The following is a 23,710-nucleotide window of genomic DNA, read 5'->3' on the forward strand; positions in this document are numbered from 1 at the left end:
AGAAACGAAGTCATGGAGTCTTGCCCTAAGGAGCTTACAGTGTAGTGGAAGAAAATATGCGAATAGACAAATATAATACAATGCAACAATTACCAAAATGGAGGTATATGGCCAAGGTGCAGTGCAAGCTCAGAAGAGGGGAGCCCAAGAAGCACCAGCAGAGTGAAGGCTTCACCAGAGGCAACCCTTAAGATGACTCTTGAGGGAAGAATCAGAATTTATCAGGCAGATCAGCAAATAGCCCACACAAGGTCTCAACAAGGTTAGGCAAGGTTCTATAGCTAGCTAGTTGCAGTTAGGATTGAAATGCAGGCGATCTAAAGGAGAGGCAAAGGATCTGAGCAGGTGCCAGGTCTCCGAAGAATAAAGGGGAAGAACTAGGACATCTATAGATGGCAGTGAGACAAGGAGGGGTGTGGATCAAGGTGTAGCCCATCTGGATGGTAGGTAGTAGCTTCAAAGGAGGTGTTTTTTAGAGGGTGGATAATGGCCTGAAAGCAGCAATGATGACCAGGACAAAGTGGACCTCACTTTCTAGCCTGAATGAACAAGCCTCCCTCCTCAAAAGAGTATGGCAAAGATTTGCATTTGGGCCAGTGGCCAAGGAGGACAGAAATAGACCAAATCATAACAAAGTGGACTTCCAGTTGGAACACAAGGTTGTGAGCAGTGTTCTGGTATGTGCCTCAGCCATGGCTGCAGTGGGGTTGCCTGAGATGACAAACTGGCATAGTCACCCTAGGTTCTGTTTTCCAGGGCCAGGGAGAGGGGTGTGGGGGCAGGGAGGGGGTCCAGGATGACAGGTGGGCCACACTTGCAGCAGACTGCCTTGTGGCAGAGTAACCCTTCCAAAGCTTGGATGGGCTCACATAACCCTTCTGCTGAAAATCCATTGCCTTGGGGTACCTGGCTGGCTCAGTCGGAAGAACATTGCAACCCTTGATCTTGGGGTCATGGGTTTGAGCCCCACATTGGGTGTAGAGATTATTTAAATAAATAAAACCTTAAAAGCTTTTTTTAAAGATCCATTTCCTTGGGGATAAAGCTCCTCGCTGCCATAGAACATAAGCTAATATTAAAAATCCCATCAGTCAGGCAACTTCTCAGGAATAGTTCTTCCTCCATCTCCGGACAGTGATCCCTGGTGGCCAGTCAGGAGTGACTCAAAAAAAACAAAAACAAAAACAAAAACAAAAAAAACAAAAACAAAACAGAAATTTTTTTTTTAAAAAGGAGTGACTCCAAGGTCACTTGAACAGAACAGTGAACTCCAACTTATCAGAAAAACCTTCAAAAACCCTTTGTTGGTTAGGTGTGCGTGATCTAAATTAGAGGAAGTCACTGGAACCATGTCTGCTGGTTTCTCTTCATTTTACTTTAGGCTCCTGTCTCTCAGACCACAAACTCACTCCCAGTTAGGACTCTGGGTCCAGGAACCATTCACAAATGTTCCTCAGACGGCAGAGAAGACTGAAACCTAGCACAGCTCTGATAACCAGTCTTGTCCTACCTATGGAAAATCCAGCGATCACTGGAGAGTCTATGGCATGCCCTAAAGCATGCTAGCCTTGTATGCAAGATGGACGATTTCTCACCCACTTCCCGTTGTTTGTTCGGTGGCAGGGATGAGTGTGCAGTGAATCAGCCAGCCTCTCACACATGGTGCCCCTGTGCTCAGAGACCCAGCCTAGAGCTGAAGACTGGAAGACGCCTCTTCCACCAATGGCAGCGTCCCAGGCCTTGCTTCATCCATAGAACTGACTAGTCCCACGGGTAGCTTATGCCGTGGTCAGGCACACCATGAAAGGAAGTTTCCTGAGTGTATATACAATACGTCTGTTTTGAAATTGTATAATAACCATATACATATGTATATATATACAAATATATATACACACACATACAGAAATAAAGAAGAAATTAATAACAATGTGTCTATAACCCAGGTGAAATAGTACCAGCACCTTGTGTCTCTTGACCTGGTCTTGAAAGAGACTTAACCACTATCCTGATTTGGGCTTTATCATCCTTCCTTTTTCTTTTTTTTTTTTTTTAAGATTTTATTTATTTATTCATGAGAGACACAGAGAGAGAGAGAGAGGCAGAGACACAGGCAGAGGGAGAAGCAGGCTCCTTGCAGGGAGCCCAATGTGGGACTCGATCCCGGGACTCCAGGATCACGCCCTGGGCTGAAGGCGGCGCTAAACCGCTGAGCCACCCGGGCTGCCCTATTATCCTTTCTCTTTATAGTTTCGTCACTTATGTATGAATTACTCAAAATATAGATCTTATTCCATTTTGTCTACTTTGGGAATTCATATCGATGGAATCACATGGCATGCATTCTTCTATGATTTATTGCACTCAACATTATGTTTCTGAGGTTCATTCGTGCAGCTGTAACTATAATCCATTCATTTTCGCCACTGTCTGACATCCCATTAGATGAATATTTTGCAATTCATCTGATCTATTTTTGGTGGATATCTGGGTTGTTTGCTGATCATCTGCTATATTCTTGTACGTCTCCTAGTGCCCTTGGGCCAATACACATGCTTTCTCACGTATTCCTTCTTACCTGGCTCCCCCTACATGTGTTTTTGTTTTAGGAATGCTTTCTCCATTAGGGACAAAGAGAGCTTGCTCACAGCAGAAAATCCAGGTGTGGGGCCAGAGTTTGCCCATCACTGCCGGAAGCCCAAGCCAAAGGAGTACAGACCAGGGGACAAATTAAGGACTGGTCACATAATGGCTGGAGACAAGGAACGAGGCAGATGGCAGGGGCTCCCCAGGCCCCATCTCCCAGAGATTCACTCACCCTGCACCGTGCCCCAAGGATACTGCCGTGCCTTCATCATCTTGTTGCCTATCTTCAGCTCCTCTGTGCTACCGATGACAGCAAATGGCAGATGGGCCTGGAACAGAAGGAAAACTGGCTCAGAGCAGAGCTCTGGGAGGGAGGCGCCCAGTGTCCCTTGATATGACCATGGCCCAGGCTCCGGGGCCTTGGGCCCATCACACTATGGTGTCCCTCCCCATCACCATCACCAAGAGGCATTTCTTCAGCTCTGAGCTATGTGGGGCTAAGAGGCCTAGTCCAAGCTTCCACCATTCAGAAATTCTCAATGACATGGCCGAGCAGAGAGAACAGGCAAAGATGAAAAATAAGCAGAATGAGCAGATACACAGATGAGCAGATACACAGATGAGCATTCTTTTCAGAATACACAGGTACTGAGGGGGAAAGCCTTTGGAAGGTGGCTAAATGGGATGAGGGGGGCTAACAGGGACTCAGAGGGCAAGGATCGCAGCCCCCTCCCTGGGGTGTGAGAACCGCAGGAGCCGGGATGTACTGCAATCACACTGTGGACTGAGTTGTATGTTCCTCATTTTCATGGGTCCCTGAAGCAAGAGCTCACACTGAACTCCTGAGTCTAGAAGTCCACAAGTATTTTCCCACATGCCCATAACTGTGCTGGGTTGTTTTAAATGCCCTAAGGGAGACAAAAGAGTAGAAGACACTCTAGGAGTTTATAATCTTGATCAGAGCACCTGAATTGCACACCCAGAATCATATAAGACACAGTATGACCAAGGGCTCAAATGTAGGGTCTTATAACTGCACACAGAAGGTGCTTAATAAATGCCTGCACACAGAAGGTGCTTAATAAATACTACCTGAATGGCAGCAGCAGGGCCACAAAAACAGGAGAGAGGAAAGAAAGGCAAAGTACAGGGGCACCTGGGTGGCTCAGTGGTTGAGCGTCTGCCTTTGGCTCAGGTTGTGATCCCAGGGTCCTGGGATTGAGTCCTGTATCAGGCTCCCCACAGGGATCCTGCTTCTCCCTCTGCCTATGTGTCTGCCTCCCCCTCTGTGTCTCTCATGAATAAATAAATAAAATCTTAAAAAAAGAAAATAAAGGCCAAGTACAAACTCAGGAGTATGAGTATGGTGCCTGCAGGGTGATAAGGAGCTGGGCCTGGCTGATGAAGGCTTTGTAGGTCCAAGAAGAGGCAACTAACTGCCCCCAACAGGTAGCATGGAGCTTGGGAACTGCCTCTGGTGCCCAGTCTCTCAGGGAGCTGGCCAAGTCATAAGTGCTATGATCACTGGCCAAGAGGAACCACTGAATAAATACTGTTGACCAATATTGTTTACAAAAATAAATAGTGGGTGAAGCTTTACCCAAAAGGGCTTTACACAGACAAGGGAAAAGTCCATTGGAGCAAGCTTTCTGAGCTTGCATGGAGAAACAGGTCTCAAGCACAGATATTTGGACTCGTTTGCTTACTCATCCATGCTACATGTATTTACTGAGCCCCTACTATGTGCTAGGTATCAATAGTACAACGTTGAAAAAAAGCTGCGAGCCTGCTCCTGGGGAGTACACAGTCTGGTACGGGAGAAAGACGTGCCCATAATAATAATACAGTAACGTCTAGGCTATAGACAGAGGTTCGAGAGCTGGAGGATCAGAGGAGGGAGCAGCTTACTTCATGAAGTCACAGCAGGCTTCACAGAGGAGGTAGTAGCAATTATACCAATAGTTGGGGCGCCTGGGTGGCTCAGTGGTTGAGCATCTGCCTTCAGATCAGGTCACGATCCCGGGGTCCTGGGATCGAGTCCCGCATCAGGCTCCCCACAGGGAACCTGCTTCTCCCTCTGCCTATGTCTCTGCCACCCCCTCTGTGTCTCTCATGAATAAATAAAAAAATAAATCCAAAAAATTCATACCAACGGTTGTGGTAGCTATAGAACTGGTGTGAGCAGCAGCAGCTTAGGCAGCTCTAGGTCCCACCTGTCAAGCCCTCTACACGGCATGGCATCATTTTGTTGACCCTTTCCAACAGCACTGTGGAGTTAGGTATTATCAGCCCCATTTTATAGACAAGGAAACTGAGGTCCAGTTGCGAGCAGGCACACAATAGCAGGGGCCAGAGTAGGGATGGGACCCAGAACTCACTGGCTTCAAAGTCTAGTCTGCTCACCTAGGGGGTTTGAGCAGCAGATGATGTGAGCACTCTCAAACCCTGGAGTGCCCCGGCGGCTCAAAGCCAGGTTATCAGAAGCAGTTCAATTCTGGCAAACCTACAGCAAATGTCTTTTGCTTGCTGAATCAGTGTGCTGATGTCATAGCCACTCCCTCCCCTTTATTCTCTTTAGCATCTGCCCCCCCCTCCAAGAATATTCTTCAGAGTGGAAAACCACAGGACTTAACCGGGAACTCAGCTCCAGGACACCCGCAAGTTCCCGAGGCGCTCGGCAATCCTGTGGAGGTGGCTCTCCCATCACCCCCTCTCAGCTGCTCTGAGTATCACCTCAGCAAACCCCTCCAGGCCTTCACCCTGGCTGTGCCTGAAGTGGAAAGGAGGAGGGACGAGGTTATGGATATATGGAAGACGGGCCGGGGTGGACACAGCAAATGCTACATTGGTCCTGGGGTGGGGGGGGAGACTAAACAAGAGGGTCATTGGGGGTGCGACACATGGGGCGTTGGGGGGCCCCGAAGTCCTGACAACCCTGCCCAAGGGCCAGAGCCTCCCTGACCTCTGCCAGCCGGCTTTGTCGGAGGGACATCCAGGTACCATCCATTCCCACTCAGGGCCCCACAACATGTTTTGGAAGCTCAGATCCACCCCCAAGCACTTTTTGGGGGAAAATGCTGCCCCTCCTGCCAAGACCCAACGCTTCAGCCACGTAACACAAAAGAGCCAGAGGGCGACCATGGCAGAGGGCTAGACCGAGGGAGGAGGTGAGAAAGAGAACCTTCTGGCGCATCCCTGGCTCTCAGCTGAAAGTGATGGAGGAGGGCGTGTGAAGTGGGTGGGGACTTCTCTGGGCTAAAGAGGAAAGGAAGGAAAAAAAAATCTGAGAATAAAGGCATTAAAGAAAACACACACACACACACACACACATCAGTTTTTTATTCCCTTGAGCCTGTTATATTTATCCCCGCAAGACACTGTTAGTTAGGATGACAGGGTCACTTGCTTCCTCTCTTCCTTATAGCACTGTCAATCTGTCTGTCCCCACACTAAGGCACAGCCCCCGCCACAGCAGCTTCAGGGCTCCTGAGACCTCCCCCAGCACACTCTTGGCAACTGGCATCAATGTCTGTTTCGAGAAGCATATGCCAGGGTAATTTTTCTGAGTGCTCCCAGGCAGATCTCACTGGCTTCTCATGACAACTATACAGTTATCAAACACCCCACTTGTGATTAGGGGGAAACGACTCGCCCAGGTCTGTAACTCCCGTGCCCAAATCTTCCCAGGGAGCAGTTAAGCCACCATGCTTTTGCTGCCAGCCTCTCCTAGCTACCCGCAGCAGCCTGCACCCTGCCTCCTGGCTAAACAGCATCTGCTGGAAGTCACCTAACCATGCAGGGTAGGAAATCACGGAGCCAGGCTTTGGCCCTCTTTCTGCTGCTCTTCAGAGACTGGTGGCTTTGACAACCAGGAGAGAGTCGAGCAGAGCAAGGAGACGGTAAACCATCCAACCGACCACATTCCCAGGGGTGACACTTTGTTTGTGTGGGCCCAGGGAGGAGACTCTGCTGGCTGCAGGGACTGAAACATGGGCAGATGTGCCTCCAGATGTCAGACGTCCTGTCTCTGAAAATTCCAACAGATACTCTCAAGCCTCCTCTTGGAAGCCTGTTTTCAGATTCACTACCTTTCCAGTATTGTGTCTACCTTAAATTCTTCTCCATAGGGCAGCCCTGGGGGCCCAGCAATTTAGCGCCGCCTTCGGCCCAGGGTGTGATCCTGGAGACCTGGGATCGTAGTCCCCACATCGGGCTCCCTGCAAGGAGCCTGCTTCTCCCTCTGCCTGTGTCTCTGCCTCTCTCTGTGTGTGTCTCTCATGAATAAATAAAATCTTAAAAAAGATTCCTCTCCATATATTTTAAAGTGTTTGATGATCCAATTGGCACGAATTATTCTATTCCAGTTCCAGTACATCCTTTAGAGTTGGGAAGCTGGATGACTGTTCTCCTGGCCCTGGTGAAATAGAGACTGTTGGGACCATTTATTCCTTGTCTGAGAATAACCTGATCAGGAGTGGCTTCCTCCCAGTGAGGACACGATTTCCCAGGCATGCTGCTGCTTATGCCCATCCCCATTTCAGGCTCCTGCTGCCGACTGAGCAAGAGCACTTCTCAATCCTCTCTCGAGTCGACCTCGGGTGATTCCCGCAAAAGTACATGCAAACATTGGAAATGGCACTGCTGCCTTGGACAAGGGACAAGCTTATGGCTGTGGGTCTCCCTGTGATCCACGTGCTCTCACTGGGCTTCTATGCTTTTGGGGGAGCCAAACCCAAGACCTCACAGATGGCCAACCGACCGAGCCAAGTCAAGTAACTGGGCCTATGCCCTGGCCCCTGGCCATGGTTTGAGCCAATCAAAGAACATCATTCAATTTGAACAACATAGCAATTTTTAGCATTAAAGTCTACAGCCTTGAAAGTTATCAGAGCATGGGTTGAAGAAGCACGCAACAAGACCTCTCACTCCCTTCTCTCACTGACCCCCAATCTGAAGCCATTTTTCAGACCCACCTACAGGCCGAGGGGGAGGCTGCGACCTCATTACTCTTATTTCCCACCATGCAAATCCCTAGTGGGGAGGGGTGGCATGCCTGTACGCTCTTCTCCACTTAGGCAAGAGGCTTCTTCCACTTCTAAATCCAGTCCCCATGATGATTGGCTGGGGTGGCTGAAGCTGTGGGGCTGGAATCAAATCCAGAATTGAAAAGCCAGTACCCATTCCTCCTACCACCCGCACCCGGGATATTGATGATGCAGCTTCGTACACCACAGCTTGTCCAAAGACCTTGGGGACTTTCGACACAGTTGTTCTAGTAGCAGACAGGCTTAGTCATCCCACATATGTATGTTAGAGCAGCGACTCCCCACCCTTTCCCCATCACAAGAGATAACACGTGGCATTGACATGCATGCCCCCTCCCACGGACATGCCCAATTCCAGGCACACTCTTCCCCACTCAAAAAAGCACAGTGGGATGTCAAGGAATGAGTGCTGAGTGATGTTATTATGGGGATAATCCTAAATCCACTCAAATTTAGTTTTTCTTTTTAAAAAATATTTCATTTATTTATTTGAGAAAGAGATAGAGCAAGTGTGTGCACATAGTGAGAGGGAGAAGCAGACCCCTCAGTGATCAGGGAGCCCAACACGGGGCTCAGTCCCAGGACCCCCAGAACCCCCGGATCATGACCTGAGCAGATACTTCACTGACTGAGCCACCCAGGCACCCCTCAAATTTAGTTTTTCAAAGTGAAACACTGGCATACTTTGGACTGTTATAAGAAATGACCCAGAACTTCTTCACAGCCAAAACAGCGTGGTTGAGAACCACTGCTTCACAGCACAAGAAGTTTCCAACCCTGAGGCTGGGCCTACCTACCCTAAGTTCAATCAGGAGGGCACAGCTGGGTGCAGAACAGAGCCCAAAATGACTGTCATTCCCAATACACAATGTAGTGAACTGTCGTTTGGGGTGATGTCTTGAGATCGCTGACAACCCTTTCCCCTATTTATTTGTAGCAAATCAAATCACCAGTCCGAAAGCTACCTGGTGACATAGGGCACCCAAGTTTGAAGGTATCTACTAGGGCCTGATGCTCTGAAGTGACTAAGTGCTCCCAGACATCAGTGCCAGTGACACCAGAAGACGCTTCCCTCGAGGTTCCCCTTTTTCTGCAGGCTAGGCACCCTTTCAGGTTTCCTCATCACAACAGAGCCTGGTTCCCATAGAAGTGCCCAGACTGCTTGAGAGGAGAAGTGTTCATCTTTCTGTTCCCCCTTTTTTCATGCTCATGATGGGTCAGAGAGGATAGGACTCCACCCACACCAATCCACGCATCCTTACTCATAGGCCACAGGAGTCAAAAGATGATGAGGGACTCCTAATAATGAACATATCTCAGGTTGTACCGATGGGCGGACAGGCCGGTCAAGACAAGGACTTGCTGCCCCGCTGCTCATTTGTTGGCCAAATTCTAAGAGGTAGCAACTGATAGCATAATGATAACCCAGGGGTGGTGGCGGCAGCAGGAAAGTTTTCTAAAAATGGCTTTTATTGCAAAGCTTTCCTGAGTTTGGTTATGCCCAGGCATTATGTCATTAGGAAAAACTGATGCCTCTCAACAGAGGGAAAAAAAAAAGTCTGTTCCCAAAGCAGAAGCTTTCTGAAAGCTATTAGCTGTCTCCTTGAAATCACAACATTGAAGATTTCGCAGCAACAGCATCAACATGTTGTAAAGAAGCATGAGGAGATGTTTGACTGCCCGCCTTGCTCATTACTCATTCCTCTAGTTGGGGGGGTTAGCAGGAGAGGAGAGGAAAGATGGCAAGTCAGGGTGGTTTTTTTTTTTTTGGATTCATTCATACTTAATAAAGCAAAGCATAACCCTGAAACTTAAAAATTACATTTCTCTGGTCGTGAGAAAAATTGGAGGCTATATGTCATTACCCCCTTCCCGGGGGTTGAGAGCTCGATTATCTGAGTACATATTATCCTGGAAGTCTCGGAAGCCAGCCAGCTTTTTCGCTGTGATTATCATGGCACTGTTTTGGTCAGAGAGGAGGACCGGTTGCCTTTCTGGCAGTCCCCACTGGGGGTGGGGGGTGCTGGCTTAGACTGAAGCAGCATCAAAGAGTAAAGTAGAAGGAGAGGTCTGAATCTCCAGCTCCAGACTCTTCCTCAGGTTGGCCTTTCCCTCCCTCGGTCTCTGGCTATTAATCTCTGCCTCTCTGAGGCTTTGAAGCCGTCACCGCTAAGGGAGAAGAGCTGTTCTGGTTCTGGATTCTTTCTCACAAACCCGAGATTTAGATGATCGAGAGTCGACCGCGCTAAAATGGACTGTGATGCTCAGCGGCTTGTTTGTAAAATAATGACAATAGAAATAAGCAGCAAATGGTCAGAAAGATGAACCCCTGTGCTCCCACTCACGTTCATGGTTCCGTTGATCTCTGCCACGGACTCATCATCTGTAGGAAATTGGTAGATCTGGACCCCATTGCTGACAAGTTCGCTGGTGATTTTGATTTTGAACTTTGTTAGCTCACTCTTAGAGATGGCATCTGATTTGGCAATGATAGGGATGATGTTCACCTAGGGAAGGGAGGAGCAAAGCAGGATCATTGTTGGTAATCTGCAACCCATAGCAGCGTGACAGAGGACTTCCACCAGGTGCCAGAAGAACAGCTCGACCCAATGGTCCAGAACTGGCCACCTCCGTCGCCAAAGAACAATATGACAAATGACAATGGGTGCTGCTTACTAAGCGCTGAGTACTGAACTAAGTGCTTTGACATGGATTAACACAGTGAGTCCTGACAACAACCCTCTCACTTTACCGATGAGAAACTGAGGCACAGAGAGGCTAAGTAACTTGTCCAAGGCCACAGAGAAGGTAAATAGCAGAACTGGGATCCAGATCCAAGTTTAGCCTTATTTCTAAATCCACAGTCTTAGCCAGCTCAGCTCCAAATTGATGAGCTGTGTGATATTTTCCTTATCAAGATCACCACTTGGGTGATTCCAAAGCAGAAAGATGACAATTGGGGATCTGTGGTTGACAAGGAGGGGAGGTGGCCACTCCTTGTAAAAAGTAAATTGTCCCAACCTATCCAGTGCAGGCGAGCCCCAGGGTTTTAGGGACCCATCCCCATGGGCCATGGCAGGGAAGGGAGGCAAGGCAGAGCTCCGTGCAGATGCTCACCTGGCAGCAAACATGCGAACCAACCCAGCTGGATGAAGATGACCTTCTCAGTTACCAGTGTGATCCGAGACTTAATGCAAAAAGAGGTATACTGCCTGAATTTCATGATTAATTTCTGCATAAAGCAAGCAGGTTTATGTGCCCAATATCAGACAGCAGGACTAAGGCCTAATGCCACCCCAAAGTTCAATCCACCTGAACCCTGCTCCTTGAAATTACTCCAAGGAGAGACAAGGCTTTTGCTGAGGGAAGGTGAAATGCACATGCATTTGTGAGCCAGAGCACACCTAAGCTCAGATGCCCAGGGAGAACATGGGTGTCCCCGCCAGCAGACTCCGGCGGGGCAGCATGGCTAGTGCTTGGGCCCCAGAAGGAGCTCTACACTTGGAACCTGAAATCGCCTGCTTTACGCTTTTGCCTTCGGAGTACCCATAAAGGCTGCCACCAGTTTCACATGCTAGGTCAAAGAAAGATTGGACCCTATAGGCACCCTCCTTGAAGTCTTTGCAGGAGGATGGTGGGTCAAAGCCCTTGCCAAAGTAGAACAGCAGGCAGAGCCAATCCGCCCTGTCACTTTCCACCATGTCCCCATCAACACTACAAGCATATGCCAAAGGCTGCTTAACTTCAACCGACCCACACCCCAGGTCACCAGCGCATGGCTCTCTGCTGCCCTATACAGGACATGCAGGGCATAGCGACATTTCCAGAGCAGCCCCCTTACTGGTGGGTGGGGAGCTCATTGCTGTAAAAAAAAAAGAAAAAAGAAAAAAATCACTCCTATTTTGATTTAAGCTCAATATCGGTTTTTATCACGTATATGCTACTACATAATGCCTATCAGTTAGAAATGTCAGAAAATAAAATGCCTTGGAGTCAGAGAGAGCCAGGTCCAAATCACAGACCGATTACAAGTTGTGTGACCTGGAGCGAGCTACTTCATTCTCCGTGCCTCACTCTTCTCATGAGGAAATGGGAACAACAGTATCCACCACACTGGATAATACTGGAAGGATGAAATAAAGTAATGCATACTAAGTACTCATCCCAGGGCCAGGCACATATGAAATGCTAGCGGAAAATGTATTTGGCTTTTGAAAGAATCCTGTGTCAATTCTTCTGTACAGCCAACAATCCTTTCACATGGAGAATCCTCATCTGATTTCTACTTGGCATGGCACTTACATTTTTCAGTTCCTTTTAGAGCAGGACATGACTGATTCCCACAGCCATCTTTCTCAGGAATGGAGGCCATAGAACTTGGTTCCATGGATCTGAGTTCGAATCTAGCCTCTACCTGGAGCTAGCTATATGACAACAGGCAGGTCCCTGCACCTAATAGAGCCTCCGTTTCCCCTTCCATGAGTGGGGAATAATGATAATGCTTGCCTTACTGGCTTGTGAGAATTCAAGGAGATACTCCAGGGGGTACGTGCACAGTAGTGCTTGAGGATTTAACAAATGTTAGCTGCTGTTACTAAAATTATAATTGATAACAAAAACAATAACATTCCAAGTCCAGTTTGCATGCCTGATTCTTGTCCAGGCCAGTTAATCCTGGGGCAAAGGAAAAACATCTTTCCATCCCCAAAGGCTGAGCCCCTAAACCTAAACAGCCACCTTGCTCGCAGTCACCCTTGACACCCCTAGATGGATCAGGGCAGAAAGACAGCTCAGGGCAAACCCATGCCATCATGCAGGGAAGACAGATCACAAAGCACACCACACAGGTGCTGGATCAATACCACCATCTTGGGACGCCTGGGTGGCTCAGTGGTTGAGCGTCTGCCTTCGGCTCAGGGCCTATCCCAGAGTCCTGGGATCCAGTCCTGCATTGGGCTCCCCATGGGGAACCTGCTTCTCCTTCTGTCTCTGCTTCTCTCTGTGTGTCTCTTATGACTAAATAAATATTTTTTTAAAATACCACCATCTTTCTGGAGGGACAGGGAATGAAGGAGAGGATGAGGCCACGAATTGTCTCCTGGAACCCGGCACATACGTGGCAAGAGAGATCAGTAAGAGTGATTCCGGTGTGCCCGGCCTCCCGCCGGCCCTCGCCCCTGCTGCGCACCTTACTATCCAGCTTCTTCATGGTCACCAGGTCCAGAGACTTCAGGGAATGGCCCGTGGGGGCGATGAAGTACAAGCAGGCGTGGATTCGGGAGTCGTGGTAGGTGTGCAGTACCCTGCGGATCTTCAGCTCCTCCTGCAGGTAGGCTTCGAACTGGGCGTCGATGAATTCTACGATGGGCTTGTAGCTGGGGGTGGGATGCGGGGCAGGGAGGGGGAGAGCAAGGAAATGGCCTGACCGCTTCCAAACCCCCCGGGTTTGGAGACAGTCCCTTTCCAAAGTTTAAAATGCCCTTGGTAACCTGACTTTCCCCTCCAGCTGGGTTCCTCCATCTCCCTTCGAAGGGCCGCACACCCACAGTTGCTGCCAGTGGGCAGGAGACGTTGGCTCTGGAATGCTCACATCTCCCCTCTCATCCCAATCATGCCCTCCCAGACCTCGAGGTCATGGAATGTCCACCTCCTCTTCCATACAGCCTTCCCCACTTCTGCCAGAAATCCCTATTGCGACCCCAGAGCATAAAAAATAATAATTATGCTATTGGATCGCTTCCTCTGGCTTTACCAGGATTGCTGTTCCCTCAGATAGACTGCATTCCTCTGAGGGGCAGAGACCATGGAGGGCACTTGTCTACCCTGTGTGGGGCCCCAATGCCACGTAGAACCCACTGGTAGCGTCTGTGCGTGGACTGGTTCCACGTCTGTGCTTCATGAGTCTCACCCCAGTGCCTAGCGTGGGGGCCGGCTACGCAGTGGTGGCCAGGACATCTCCTTGACCCAATGCTGGGGCATCTGGTCAGAATGCTCCGGGTGCTGCTCTGTCTTGCTGGGTTTTACGGCACTGCCCACATAGCTTCCCTAAGATCCACATATTTTTCTGGTTCTCATTTCCCCCAAGAGTGTGACTTTAAAATCTAAGCATGTGGACATTTGGTAAAGAGTCTTCCCACCCCAACCCCCACTCCCTACCACCCCCAGCTCACTGAGTCTCCAGGCCAGGTCCCCTTTAGGACCCAGATTCTTGCCAGGGCGTCTTAAACAAGAGCCAGTCCTCCACTCCTCCCTGTCCTGGGAAGCTTCTCTCTTCTCTCTCTGGCCATTCCTGCCACCCCTGCAGCTTCCTTCTGCTCTAACTAGGTCAGCTGGGCTTCAGCTCGGCCTCTCCCCCTCTGCCCGCTGCCTTGCTGTCCAGGGCTTCCTCCCTTCAAGCCAGAGGAGGTTTGTTATCCAACCCTGGGGCAGTGAGCTTGCAGCTACCACTGCCAGATGGAAACACCATCAAAGGGAGCTGGGCCCAGCCAAGTCTTCCCACCTGCAGCAGCCCCCAACCTGAGCCTTTTTTGAAAGATCCCCGTAGTTGAGAAGGGAAAATAGCTTTAAAAAAAAAGAATCACCAAATTCTAGATTCTGAGAGCTACAGACAGAGGAGAGATCCAGGTGCAAGTTATCTCTGGAGCCCCAGAGAAGAATCTAAAAATAAAATCCTTTTTTGCTTCTTTTGATCTCTCTGAGCCAAACATCATTCTGAAGGGTAACAGCATCCAAGAAACTCTTGGTTGTAGAGATCCTTAGAAGGTTCCTGAAGAATTAGGAGCAAGGCTGGGGGATGCATCCCTTAGACTTATCTAATTAATTTTCAGATGATTGGCTCATTTAAACTATCTAATCATGGCACTGCTTCTTTTTTTTCCTCCATTACATAGCTTCTTTTACTTCATTTTTTTTTTTTTTTTGGTCTGCAAAAGGAACCAAAGGAGGGGAAAAAAAGGGTGCATTCTGAGCTTTTTCTCACCGTCCCTGCCACCCCCACCCCGGCCCACCCCAGTCTCTGGTGATACTGGGCCTATCTTTCTACTGCTGCCAGGCTCTTAGAGGTCTCGGAAAAGGTGCCTGGATCAGACCAGCCAAACCAGCCAATCAACCCACAGCATTTGGTTTAGACTAATCATAATGGCTGATTCATCACTGTCTTACTCATCTGTGTATCATTGGTGTCCAGTGTGGTCATCTGGAATATAGTATGGTCTCCACCCCACTCTGTTGTGGTCTGGAATACAGTATGGTTTCTGCCTCCAGTCCATTATAAACCTTACTCCCATAGGCAGGCTTCTGCACAAATGTTTCCTTCTCCTAGGTGACACCTGATTCTCCTTCTCCGTCAAAGACCTACCTTCCTTCATAGACCTTCTCAGCTGGAAATTTCTACATCTCTCACACCCAAGTTCCATGGAGGGGTGGGGAGGGCAGCTTCCTTCTAGCTCATTACTCCCCAGCCTCCTACAATCTCTTCCATCTGCTACAAAACCCAGCCCCAAGGAGCACCTGGGTGGCTCAGTCCATCAAGCATCTGACTCTTGGTTTCTGCTCAGGTCATGATTCAGGGTCATGAGATTGAGCTCCGCTGTGGGCTCCTCACTCAGCGGGGAGTCTGCTTGAGATTTTCCCTCGGGATGCCTGGGTGACTCAGTGGTTGAGCATCTGCCTTCAGCTCAGGTCATGATCCCGGGGCCCTGGGATCGAGTCCCACATCGGACTCCCTGCAGGGAGTCTGCTTCTCCCTCTGCCTATGTCTCTGCCTCTCATGAATAAATAAATAAATAATCTTTTTAAAAAAAGTGATTCTCCCTCTCCCTCTGCCGCAACCCCCACTGGCGTGCATGCGCTCTTTCTTTCCAAAATAGTCTTTAAAAAAAAAAAAAAACAGCTTCAACATGATCCACCCCTCCTCATCACTACTGTTTGGCTTTCATGTTTTAGGGCAGGAGCTCTTAACCAGGACTCCAGACTTCCAATGGAAAGAATTCATAGGATCCACAAAGTTGGATAGGAAAAAAAAATCTTCATTAAGCACTCTCAGTGGTTCCTTCAGGTACAAACATGGGTAACAATCTAGTAATTTTAAGCAGTACCTGTGATTTCACAGTCAATAGAAATCACTGATATTTTTGCTTCCAATCACAAGTTGTTGCAAATATCTCAAAATAGCAGTTATACTTACACAACTTCTAAATTATGATAGTTATTAGAGCTGCACACATAGGTATTATTTCAGGAACTAATAAAGAAGGACATGGATTACTAAATAACAATTTGAAAATATTTTGGGAACTGTATTTTAGTATAAGTGGCATGTTTTAAGCATTTAAAATCTAAGAATGAGGTCCATAGGCCTCACTAGATTGCTAAAGAGGCCAAAAGCACAAAACAATTTCTGGTCTGGACACTATTTCTTATTCCTTTCAATAACAGGGATAAAAAGTGACGGTGCAGGGGGACGCCTGGGTGGCTCAGCAGTTGGGTGTCTGCCTTTGGCTCAGGGCGTGATCCCAGGGTCCAGGATCGAGTCCCATATTGGGCTCCCTGCATGGAGCCTACTTCTGCGTCTGCCTGTGTCTCTCCCCCTCTGTGTGTGTGTCTCTCATGAATAAATAAAATCTTTTTTTAAAAAAGTGACTGGGAAGGCTTCCCAGACAATGTGATCTTTGAGCTGCACGGATGGGAATAAGAGAGCCATGGGCGAATTTGAGAGAAGAGCATTCCAGAGAGGAATAACAAAGGTAATGGTCCAGAGGCAGAAAAGAGCTTGAGGAGATTTGCCATAAAAAGAAGGCAAGGGGGGCACCTGGATGGCTCAGTGGTTGAGCGTCTGCCTTTGGCTCAGGTTGTGATCCCGGGGTCCTGGAATCGAGTCCTACATCAGGCTTCTCCCTTTGCCTGTGTCTCTGCCTCTCTCTCTGTGTCTCTCATGAATAAATAAATAAAATCTCAAAAAGAAGAAAGAAAGAAAGAAAGAAAGAAAGAAAGAAAGAAAGAAAGAAAGAAAGAAAGAAAGAAAGAAGGGTGCCTGAGTGGCTGAGGGGGTTAAGCATCTGCCTTTGGCTCAGGTCATGATCCCAAGGTCCTGAGATTGAGCATCACATTGGGCTCTCTGCTCAGCGGGGGTCTGCTCCCTCTCCCTCTGCCCCCTCGCCCTGCCCCTGCTCTCTCTGGCTCTCAAATTACCAAAAAAAAAACCTTTAATATTAAAAAAAAAAAAGAAAGAAGGCAAGGGAGCTGGGAGCTAGTGCAGGAAGGAAGAACAATGAAGTACTCACAATTGCCAAAAGATGAAAACAACCCAATGGCCATCAACTGATGACTGGCTAAACAAAAGTTGGGAGATCCATACAATGGAATATTATTCAATCTCTAAAAGGAAGACAAGTCTGATGCATGCTGCCCCGGGGGTGAACCTTGAAAACACCTTTCAAGTGAAAGAAATCAGACACAAAAGGTCGAATGTTGTATGATTCCACTTACATGAGGTGCCTACAATAGTCAGAGTCATCAAGAAAGAAAATAGAATCGTGGTTACCATGGAATGAGCGGAGAGAATGGGGAGTTAGCGTTTAATGTTTCCTTTTGGGGTGATGAGAATGCTTGGAACTAGGTGGCTGCACAGCCTTTTGAATGTATTAAGTGCCACTGAATTGTTCACTTTAAAATAGTTAATTGTATATTGTGGGAATTTCTCCTTATTAAAAACAAGAACAGGGGCACTTGGGTGGCTCAGTTGGTTAAGAGTCCGACTCTGGATCTCAGCTCAGGTCTTTTTTTTTTTTTTTAAGGTTTTATTTATTTATTCATGAGAGACACAGGCAGAGGGAGACGCAGGCTCCCTATGGGGAGCCTGATGAGGGACTGGATCCTAGGACCCCGGGATCACGCCCTGACCTGAAGGCAGATGCTCAACCACTGAGCCACCCAGGCGTCCCTCAGCTCAGGTCTTGATCTCAGAGTCATGGGTTCAAGCCCCATGTTGGGCTCCATGCTGGGTGTGGAGTCTACTTAAAAAAAAAAGGGAAAAAACCCAAGAATAGTAAAAGATGAAGCAAACGAGGTAGCAGGGGACAGATCACATAGGGTTTATGGGCAGGATATAGTAAGGGGTTTTTACTGTGAACAGGGTCTTCTGTTCCATAATGTTCTCTAGTTAGTTATTGTTGCTTGATAAGAAGTCCTTGGTTTTCTTCATGTCTGCCTATTTTGAAACCGGCTACCTAACCGAACTGTTATTCATTAGAATTGTTTTCCAGGTGATTGATTACCTCGGGTTGCTTAAACAGTCCTATTATAGAAAAATGATGATTTTACCTCTTGGTGAGCACTTTTCAATTGTCATCTTTCTAGACGCTGTTGACCAGTTCCTTCTTGAAACACTGCCCTCTGACTTCATTGCCACCATTATCTCCTACCTCTAGAACTCTTCTTTCTCACTCACTTCAAATCTTGGCTTGTCTCAAAGGTTCCATCCTGGACCATCTTTCGCTGTCATTCCACATATTGCACACGCCTATCCCTGGGTGGTCTCCCTCATTCCAGTGGCTGCAGCTGTCACCGCCTCCCAATCATGCTTCCTAGACACCTCAGGGTCATCCCGGTCCCTCCCTCTCCCATGTGCCAGTCCTCTGGGCAGACACAGCCATCAGAGCCCCCCAACTCCTGCTAGAAACTCACAAAGCCCAGTCACAGACACTGTGCTTGAGCATAACCATCTCAGGCAGTGACACCAAGGTAGCACCAGGTCAGATCTGCAGGAACAAAGCCAAAAATGATGACAGCTAATTTAGTCTATCACCCACCCTGCAGTCACCTCTTCTTTCCTCCGCGGGAATCCTGAGTCTGCTCTGTCCTCCACCGACTCTCCCCCTGGAGCTCTCCTGCTTCACATGCTCTTGCACTGTGATCTCTGAAACCACCACCCCCAGAACCCTGATAAACGCAACTGCCTACAGTTTTGCCACTCAGGGTCTGGTCCTTGGACCAGCAGCACAGAGACGCCACCTGAGGCTTGTTGGAAATGCACAATCCCAGTCCCCAACCCAGACCTACAGGATCAGAGTCTGCATTTTCTCAAGACCCTCGGGGGCTTGAATGCAAGATGAAAGTTTAAGCAGCACTGACCTCTATCAGCTTCCTTTTACAGAACTTGCCTACTTCTTTGCCCTAAAAGGAAATCTAATCCCCTCTTGTCCTACCCCCAGGATACCACCACCCTGAAGACCTCATTACGTGGCAGCCCTCTCCAGAGGAGGCTGCTCATTCTCCCACGACCTGAGTGCCTTGGGGTCAGCGGGGTGGGCATTCGTGTAGCTTCCCAGTGCCACTTCCAAACTGTTCCTCCACTACCTCAGTGTAAAACCTTTTCTTCATCTGAGACGTAATCCATCCTCTCCTGGTGGCACCTGACCCACAGTCTCTCTCCACATCCTGGGTAACGGCCATGTGCTTGTAGACAACCCATTGACCTTCAGCCTCTCTTCCCTGATTGTCTGAACTCCACACCGTTTGGGCTCCCTCTACTGCAGCCGCCTACACACCTCACCATGAGCCAGACCAGCTTCCCCCAAGACAGCCTCTCTCTAACTTCTCGCTCTCTGGCCACAGCCTCACATCTTTCCAACACTCTTACATCCTGGATCCTCCCAAACTTGATCTTTCACCTCATGGAATCCTCAGGTACCTTGACCTCTTTATTGTCTCACAGGTGATCAGCCCCTTGCTGGCCTCATCTCCTTCTCGGCCCTGGCTGAACCCTTAACTGATTATCCGAACCATTTTTAGTCACACTTTCATCTCCACGATACCCCTGCCATCCACCCTACTGGCCCAGCAAACTGCTGCGATGAATCAATTTCAGGATCTGTCCTCCACTCCTACACCGAGGCTGCTCAAATTAGCTAGAGGCCATCACCAAAGTCTTGGCACCCAAAGCCATGGCCTCCAGCCTCAGAGAGAACAACAAGACAATGCCATTACTTGACCTTGATTGGCTGCATTTCCCATCACCTTCATTGGGCATTCCAAACTTTCACTACTTTCCTCAAGCTCCAAAACCTACTCGTGACATCTTCATTCTCACAAGATGGTCTTACCTCCTATGTTACCAACAAAATTTGGGCCATCAGCCTCACAGCAGCTAGATTTCCTGCCTCACTCCCTCTCCTCTAAAACTGAATCAGCCCTTCCCGACTGCCTTCTAGTCTCAGAGGACAAAGGGCCCCTCATAGTGTGCAAGGCCCATTGTCCTTCGTGCACTAGCTCTCATTCCTTTTAGGCTCTTTGAGAATCTTGCTTCATCTATTAGCTCCTAGCCAGCTCCTCGCCCTCTCCTCAACCTATAAACATGCTTAAGTCTTCCTGCATCTCAAAAGAAAGATCTTTCCTCAACCCAACCCCCTCAACTACCCATTTCTTCCCAACTACTGCCCTGTCTTTTCCTCCCTTAGCAATCAAGTTTGTCTTCTGCATCTACCACAGGGCTTAGCATACAACAGAAGTTCAATAAATGTGTAATGGGTAAGTGGGGATTTTTTTTTTTTTGGAAAGAACATCTACTCATTCATTCCTCAACACATTGTAGACTGTTTTCTACCCTCGGCATCCTAGTTAACACATTCAATGGACACGTTTGGTCTTGAAAGATAAAAACTTAGAGGGTTTTTTTCTTTATTTTCCCCACCACATTGGGGACAATTAAGTACTGAATACCCATGGTATACCAGTTGGCTAACTTGCTCGCATCTTAGAAGATTTCAAGACTTAGCTCAGCCATTCCTGAGCACCTCCTCTCCACCTCACCCCCCCCCCCCCACTGGGCTGTGCCGCTTGCCATTCTCATCCTCCATATGCCTTTGTTACTGTACTTACTACACTATGTAGAATTTGTATGCTACGTATTACCCCCTTCCACTAAACTACAAGTTCCTTATTTCTTAGTATTCCTGGCACCTGTACCTGACACACAGTTGACATTTAGTATAATGTTATCAACTGTACTATATCCCCCAAGTCAATTGGGTTACTAAGTGTGGTGGACTCTTTCTCTTCTATCTACCTCCTCCTCGTCTCTGCCCTTGAAGCTTCTTATCCTGTTCAAGCTGTCTTCAGCTCAGTCTCAAAAACATGGCCTGGCTGGCTCAGTCGGAAGAGCGTGCTACTCTTGATTTCGGGGTCATGAGTTCGAGCCCCACACTGGGTGTAGAGATTACTACAAAAAATAAATAAACTTAAAAAAGAAAAAAAAAGTCACCCCTGACCTCTTTGCCTCCCTCTAGACACTGCCTTATCTCTTTTTTCCAGTTCAGGAAATCTTTTTAAATGAGCGGTCTACACCCACTTTATCTGCTTCCTTTTTAAAAATTTCATTCTTTTAAAAAAGTTTATTCTTAATTATGTGACTGATACATGTACTTATGCTCCCCTCCTCAGAGGTAACTACTATTTTCAGTTTGTTGGTTCACCTTGCAGATCTTTTTCTATGCATTTATGTGGGGGGTACTGTTTGATGTTTCATTAGGAATGGTGGATTAAAAAAAAAAGGAATGGTGGATTTATACAATTGGCACCATGATCTTTGTATATTCTGCAACCTCTATTTTCACTTGATAACACATCCACGTGAGTGTACACAGATCTACTGCATTCTTTTAAATTGCCAAATGTATGCCATAGTACAGCTGTACCATAGCTCATTTAGTTGCCCTACTGATGGAAATTTAAGCTGTTTAAAGATTTTTTTTATTCCATATCCAATGCTGCAGTGAACATCCTTTCTGTAAGTTTTTCATGAACATGTGCAATTGTTTCTCTAGGCTGTATACCTAAAAGTGCAACTGCTGGATCATAAGGTATTCACATTTGAAGTTTTAATAGGTCCCACCGAATTTGCACTCTAAAACATCTGTATCAATTTATATTCCCAGCAACATGAATGAAGTGAGCTGTGTTAACGGCCATTTATATTTTTATCTCTTATTTTTCAAATCTGATGGATAAAAAATATTTCATTGTTTTATTTTGCACTTCCTTAATCACTGGTGACATTGGATGAGTGGCAGTTCATATGTTAATTGGTGAATTATATTTCCCCTTCTGTCAATTACCTGTTTATTTCGCATTGAATTGTAGAAGTTCTTTTTACATTTTAGAAAAATCCTTTCTCTATGATATAGGTTGCAAATATCTTCACCCTATTCCTAGTTTGTTTTTACTTTTGTTTATAGTCTTTCAATATGCAAAGGGTTTTTTTATCTTAATAAGTTTAAATCTGTCAATCTTTTCTTATATGGCTTTGGGATTTTGTGTCACGATCAGAAAAGCCTTCTCTACCCCTAAAGCTATAAAAACATTCTCCTATATTTTCTCCTTATATTTTTAGAATTTGTTTTTAACCCATCTGGAATCTATTTTTGTGACTAGTGTTTGTGTGGGAGGGTCTCATTTTATTTTTTCTCCTAATGGATTGCCTATTTTCCCAGCACATTTTCTTGAATAGTCCATTCTTTCCTTGCTCACTTACATATGGCAAATTCCCATATAAACGGGAATTTGATCTTGGTCTCACTTTACTTATTGCTCTTTTTGCTATTCTGATGCCTTTACTAACTTATCTTCCATTCACTCATGGCAATTTAGCTTCCACCCACAACTTCCCTAGAATTATTATTCCTTAGTGTATTAATGACTTGCATGTTGCCAAACCCAAAGGATATTTTTCAGTTCCATTTGTCATTCCCCCCAGTAAGCTACATGGTATAACTCTCCCTCCATTCTTCTACCAAAGAAAGTCATAATCATAACAATATCTTCTATTTATTACTTTGTGCCAGGCACTGTTTCTTTAAGATTTGATTTATTTATTTGAGAGAGAGAGAAAACGAGTGGAGGGGAGGGGCAGAGGTAGAGGGAGCAGACTCCCCGTGAAGCAGGGAGTCTGATGAGGGGCTTGATCCCAAGACCAGGGGATCATGACCTGAATCAAAGGCAGATGCTTAACCAACTGAGCCACCCAGGTGCCACTGTGCCCAGCACTGTTGAAGCCTTTAATATGCCAAACATGTCAAGTATGCCTCACGTGACCCTCTAGGGTAGATATTAGTATTATGGTCATCCCCACTTTACAGGTGAGAAAACTGAGCCATAGAGAATTTAAGGGTCTTATAGTGTAAACTTTGAGAGTTGGTCTTTGTTTTTTGCCATGCAAGTGCCTGATTTAAGATTTATCGCTGAGGTATCCACTTCAAAGACAACTGACTATCTGGAATAAATACACTGCCAGCTACCTAAAGGTTAAGAGTCAGCCCTCCCTCCACAAACCACCCCCCACAGGGCTCCTTTGTTTTAGAAATCTTCATTGATTTCCATTAAGTGACCATTTGGGCCACTTGTTTTTTCTCTTCTGCTGCCTTAAATTCTCGCTCTTGTGTTTTAAATTCACCCCCCCCCCCAGGGGATTCCCGGGTGGCTCAGTGGTTTAGCGCAGTGCCTTCGGCATGATCCTGGAGTCCCCACACCGAGTCCCTGGATCAAGTCCCCGGATCAAGTCCCCAGATCGAGTCCCACATTGGGCTCCCTGCATGGAGCCTGCTTCTCCCTCTGCTTGTGTCTCTGCCTCTCTCTGTGTGTGTCTCTCATGAATAAGTAAATAAAATCTTAAAAAAATAAATAAATTCACCCACCCAGAGCAAGCCCACCAAATCCTAGCCCTAAATCCTCCATCTCAATAAAAGCAGAACCCCAGACCCATGCCCTCTCTCTCTCTACCCTGTGACCTCACCATGTGGTCCCAGGTGTGCCCTGTGCTTTCCCGGACCTGTGAATAATAAAACTTTTTGGTACCCTGATGGTTATTGTTGACCGCATCTCGCAAGAACCACAAGGGCCAGACCAGCCACAACACTAGTTACCAAGAGGCTGAGAGAGGCACAAAACACTGGTCCAGGGATCCCTGGGTGGCGCAGCGGTTTGGCGCCTGCCTTTGGCCCAGGGCGCGATCCTGGAGACCCTGGATCCAATCCCACATCAGGCTCCCGGTGCATGGAGCCTGCTTCTCCCTCTGCCTATGTCTCTGC

General features: G+C 47.5%; 1 protein-coding gene across 10 annotated transcripts in view; it reads right to left on the minus strand.

Annotated features, from left to right (window-relative positions):
• SEPTIN6 (septin 6) overlaps positions 1-23,710 on the minus strand; it is a 68,258-nt gene that overhangs the window by 15,468 nt on the left and 29,080 nt on the right. For all 10 annotated transcript variants that reach the window (XM_041740930.1, XM_041740932.1, XM_041740931.1 and 7 more), the window contains 3 exons: positions 12,820-13,006; positions 9,977-10,138; positions 2,819-2,915 (listed from right to left, as the gene is read on the minus strand). In XM_041740930.1, the coding sequence (XP_041596864.1) occupies positions 2,819-2,915; positions 9,977-10,138; positions 12,820-13,006 (446 nt within the window). The remainder of the gene's footprint in view (positions 1-2,818; positions 2,916-9,976; positions 10,139-12,819; positions 13,007-23,710) is intronic.

The sequence above is a fragment of the Vulpes lagopus genome, chromosome X (genome assembly GCF_018345385.1).
Source record: "Vulpes lagopus strain Blue_001 chromosome X, ASM1834538v1, whole genome shotgun sequence".
Classification (NCBI taxonomy): Eukaryota; Metazoa; Chordata; class Mammalia; order Carnivora; family Canidae; genus Vulpes; species Vulpes lagopus.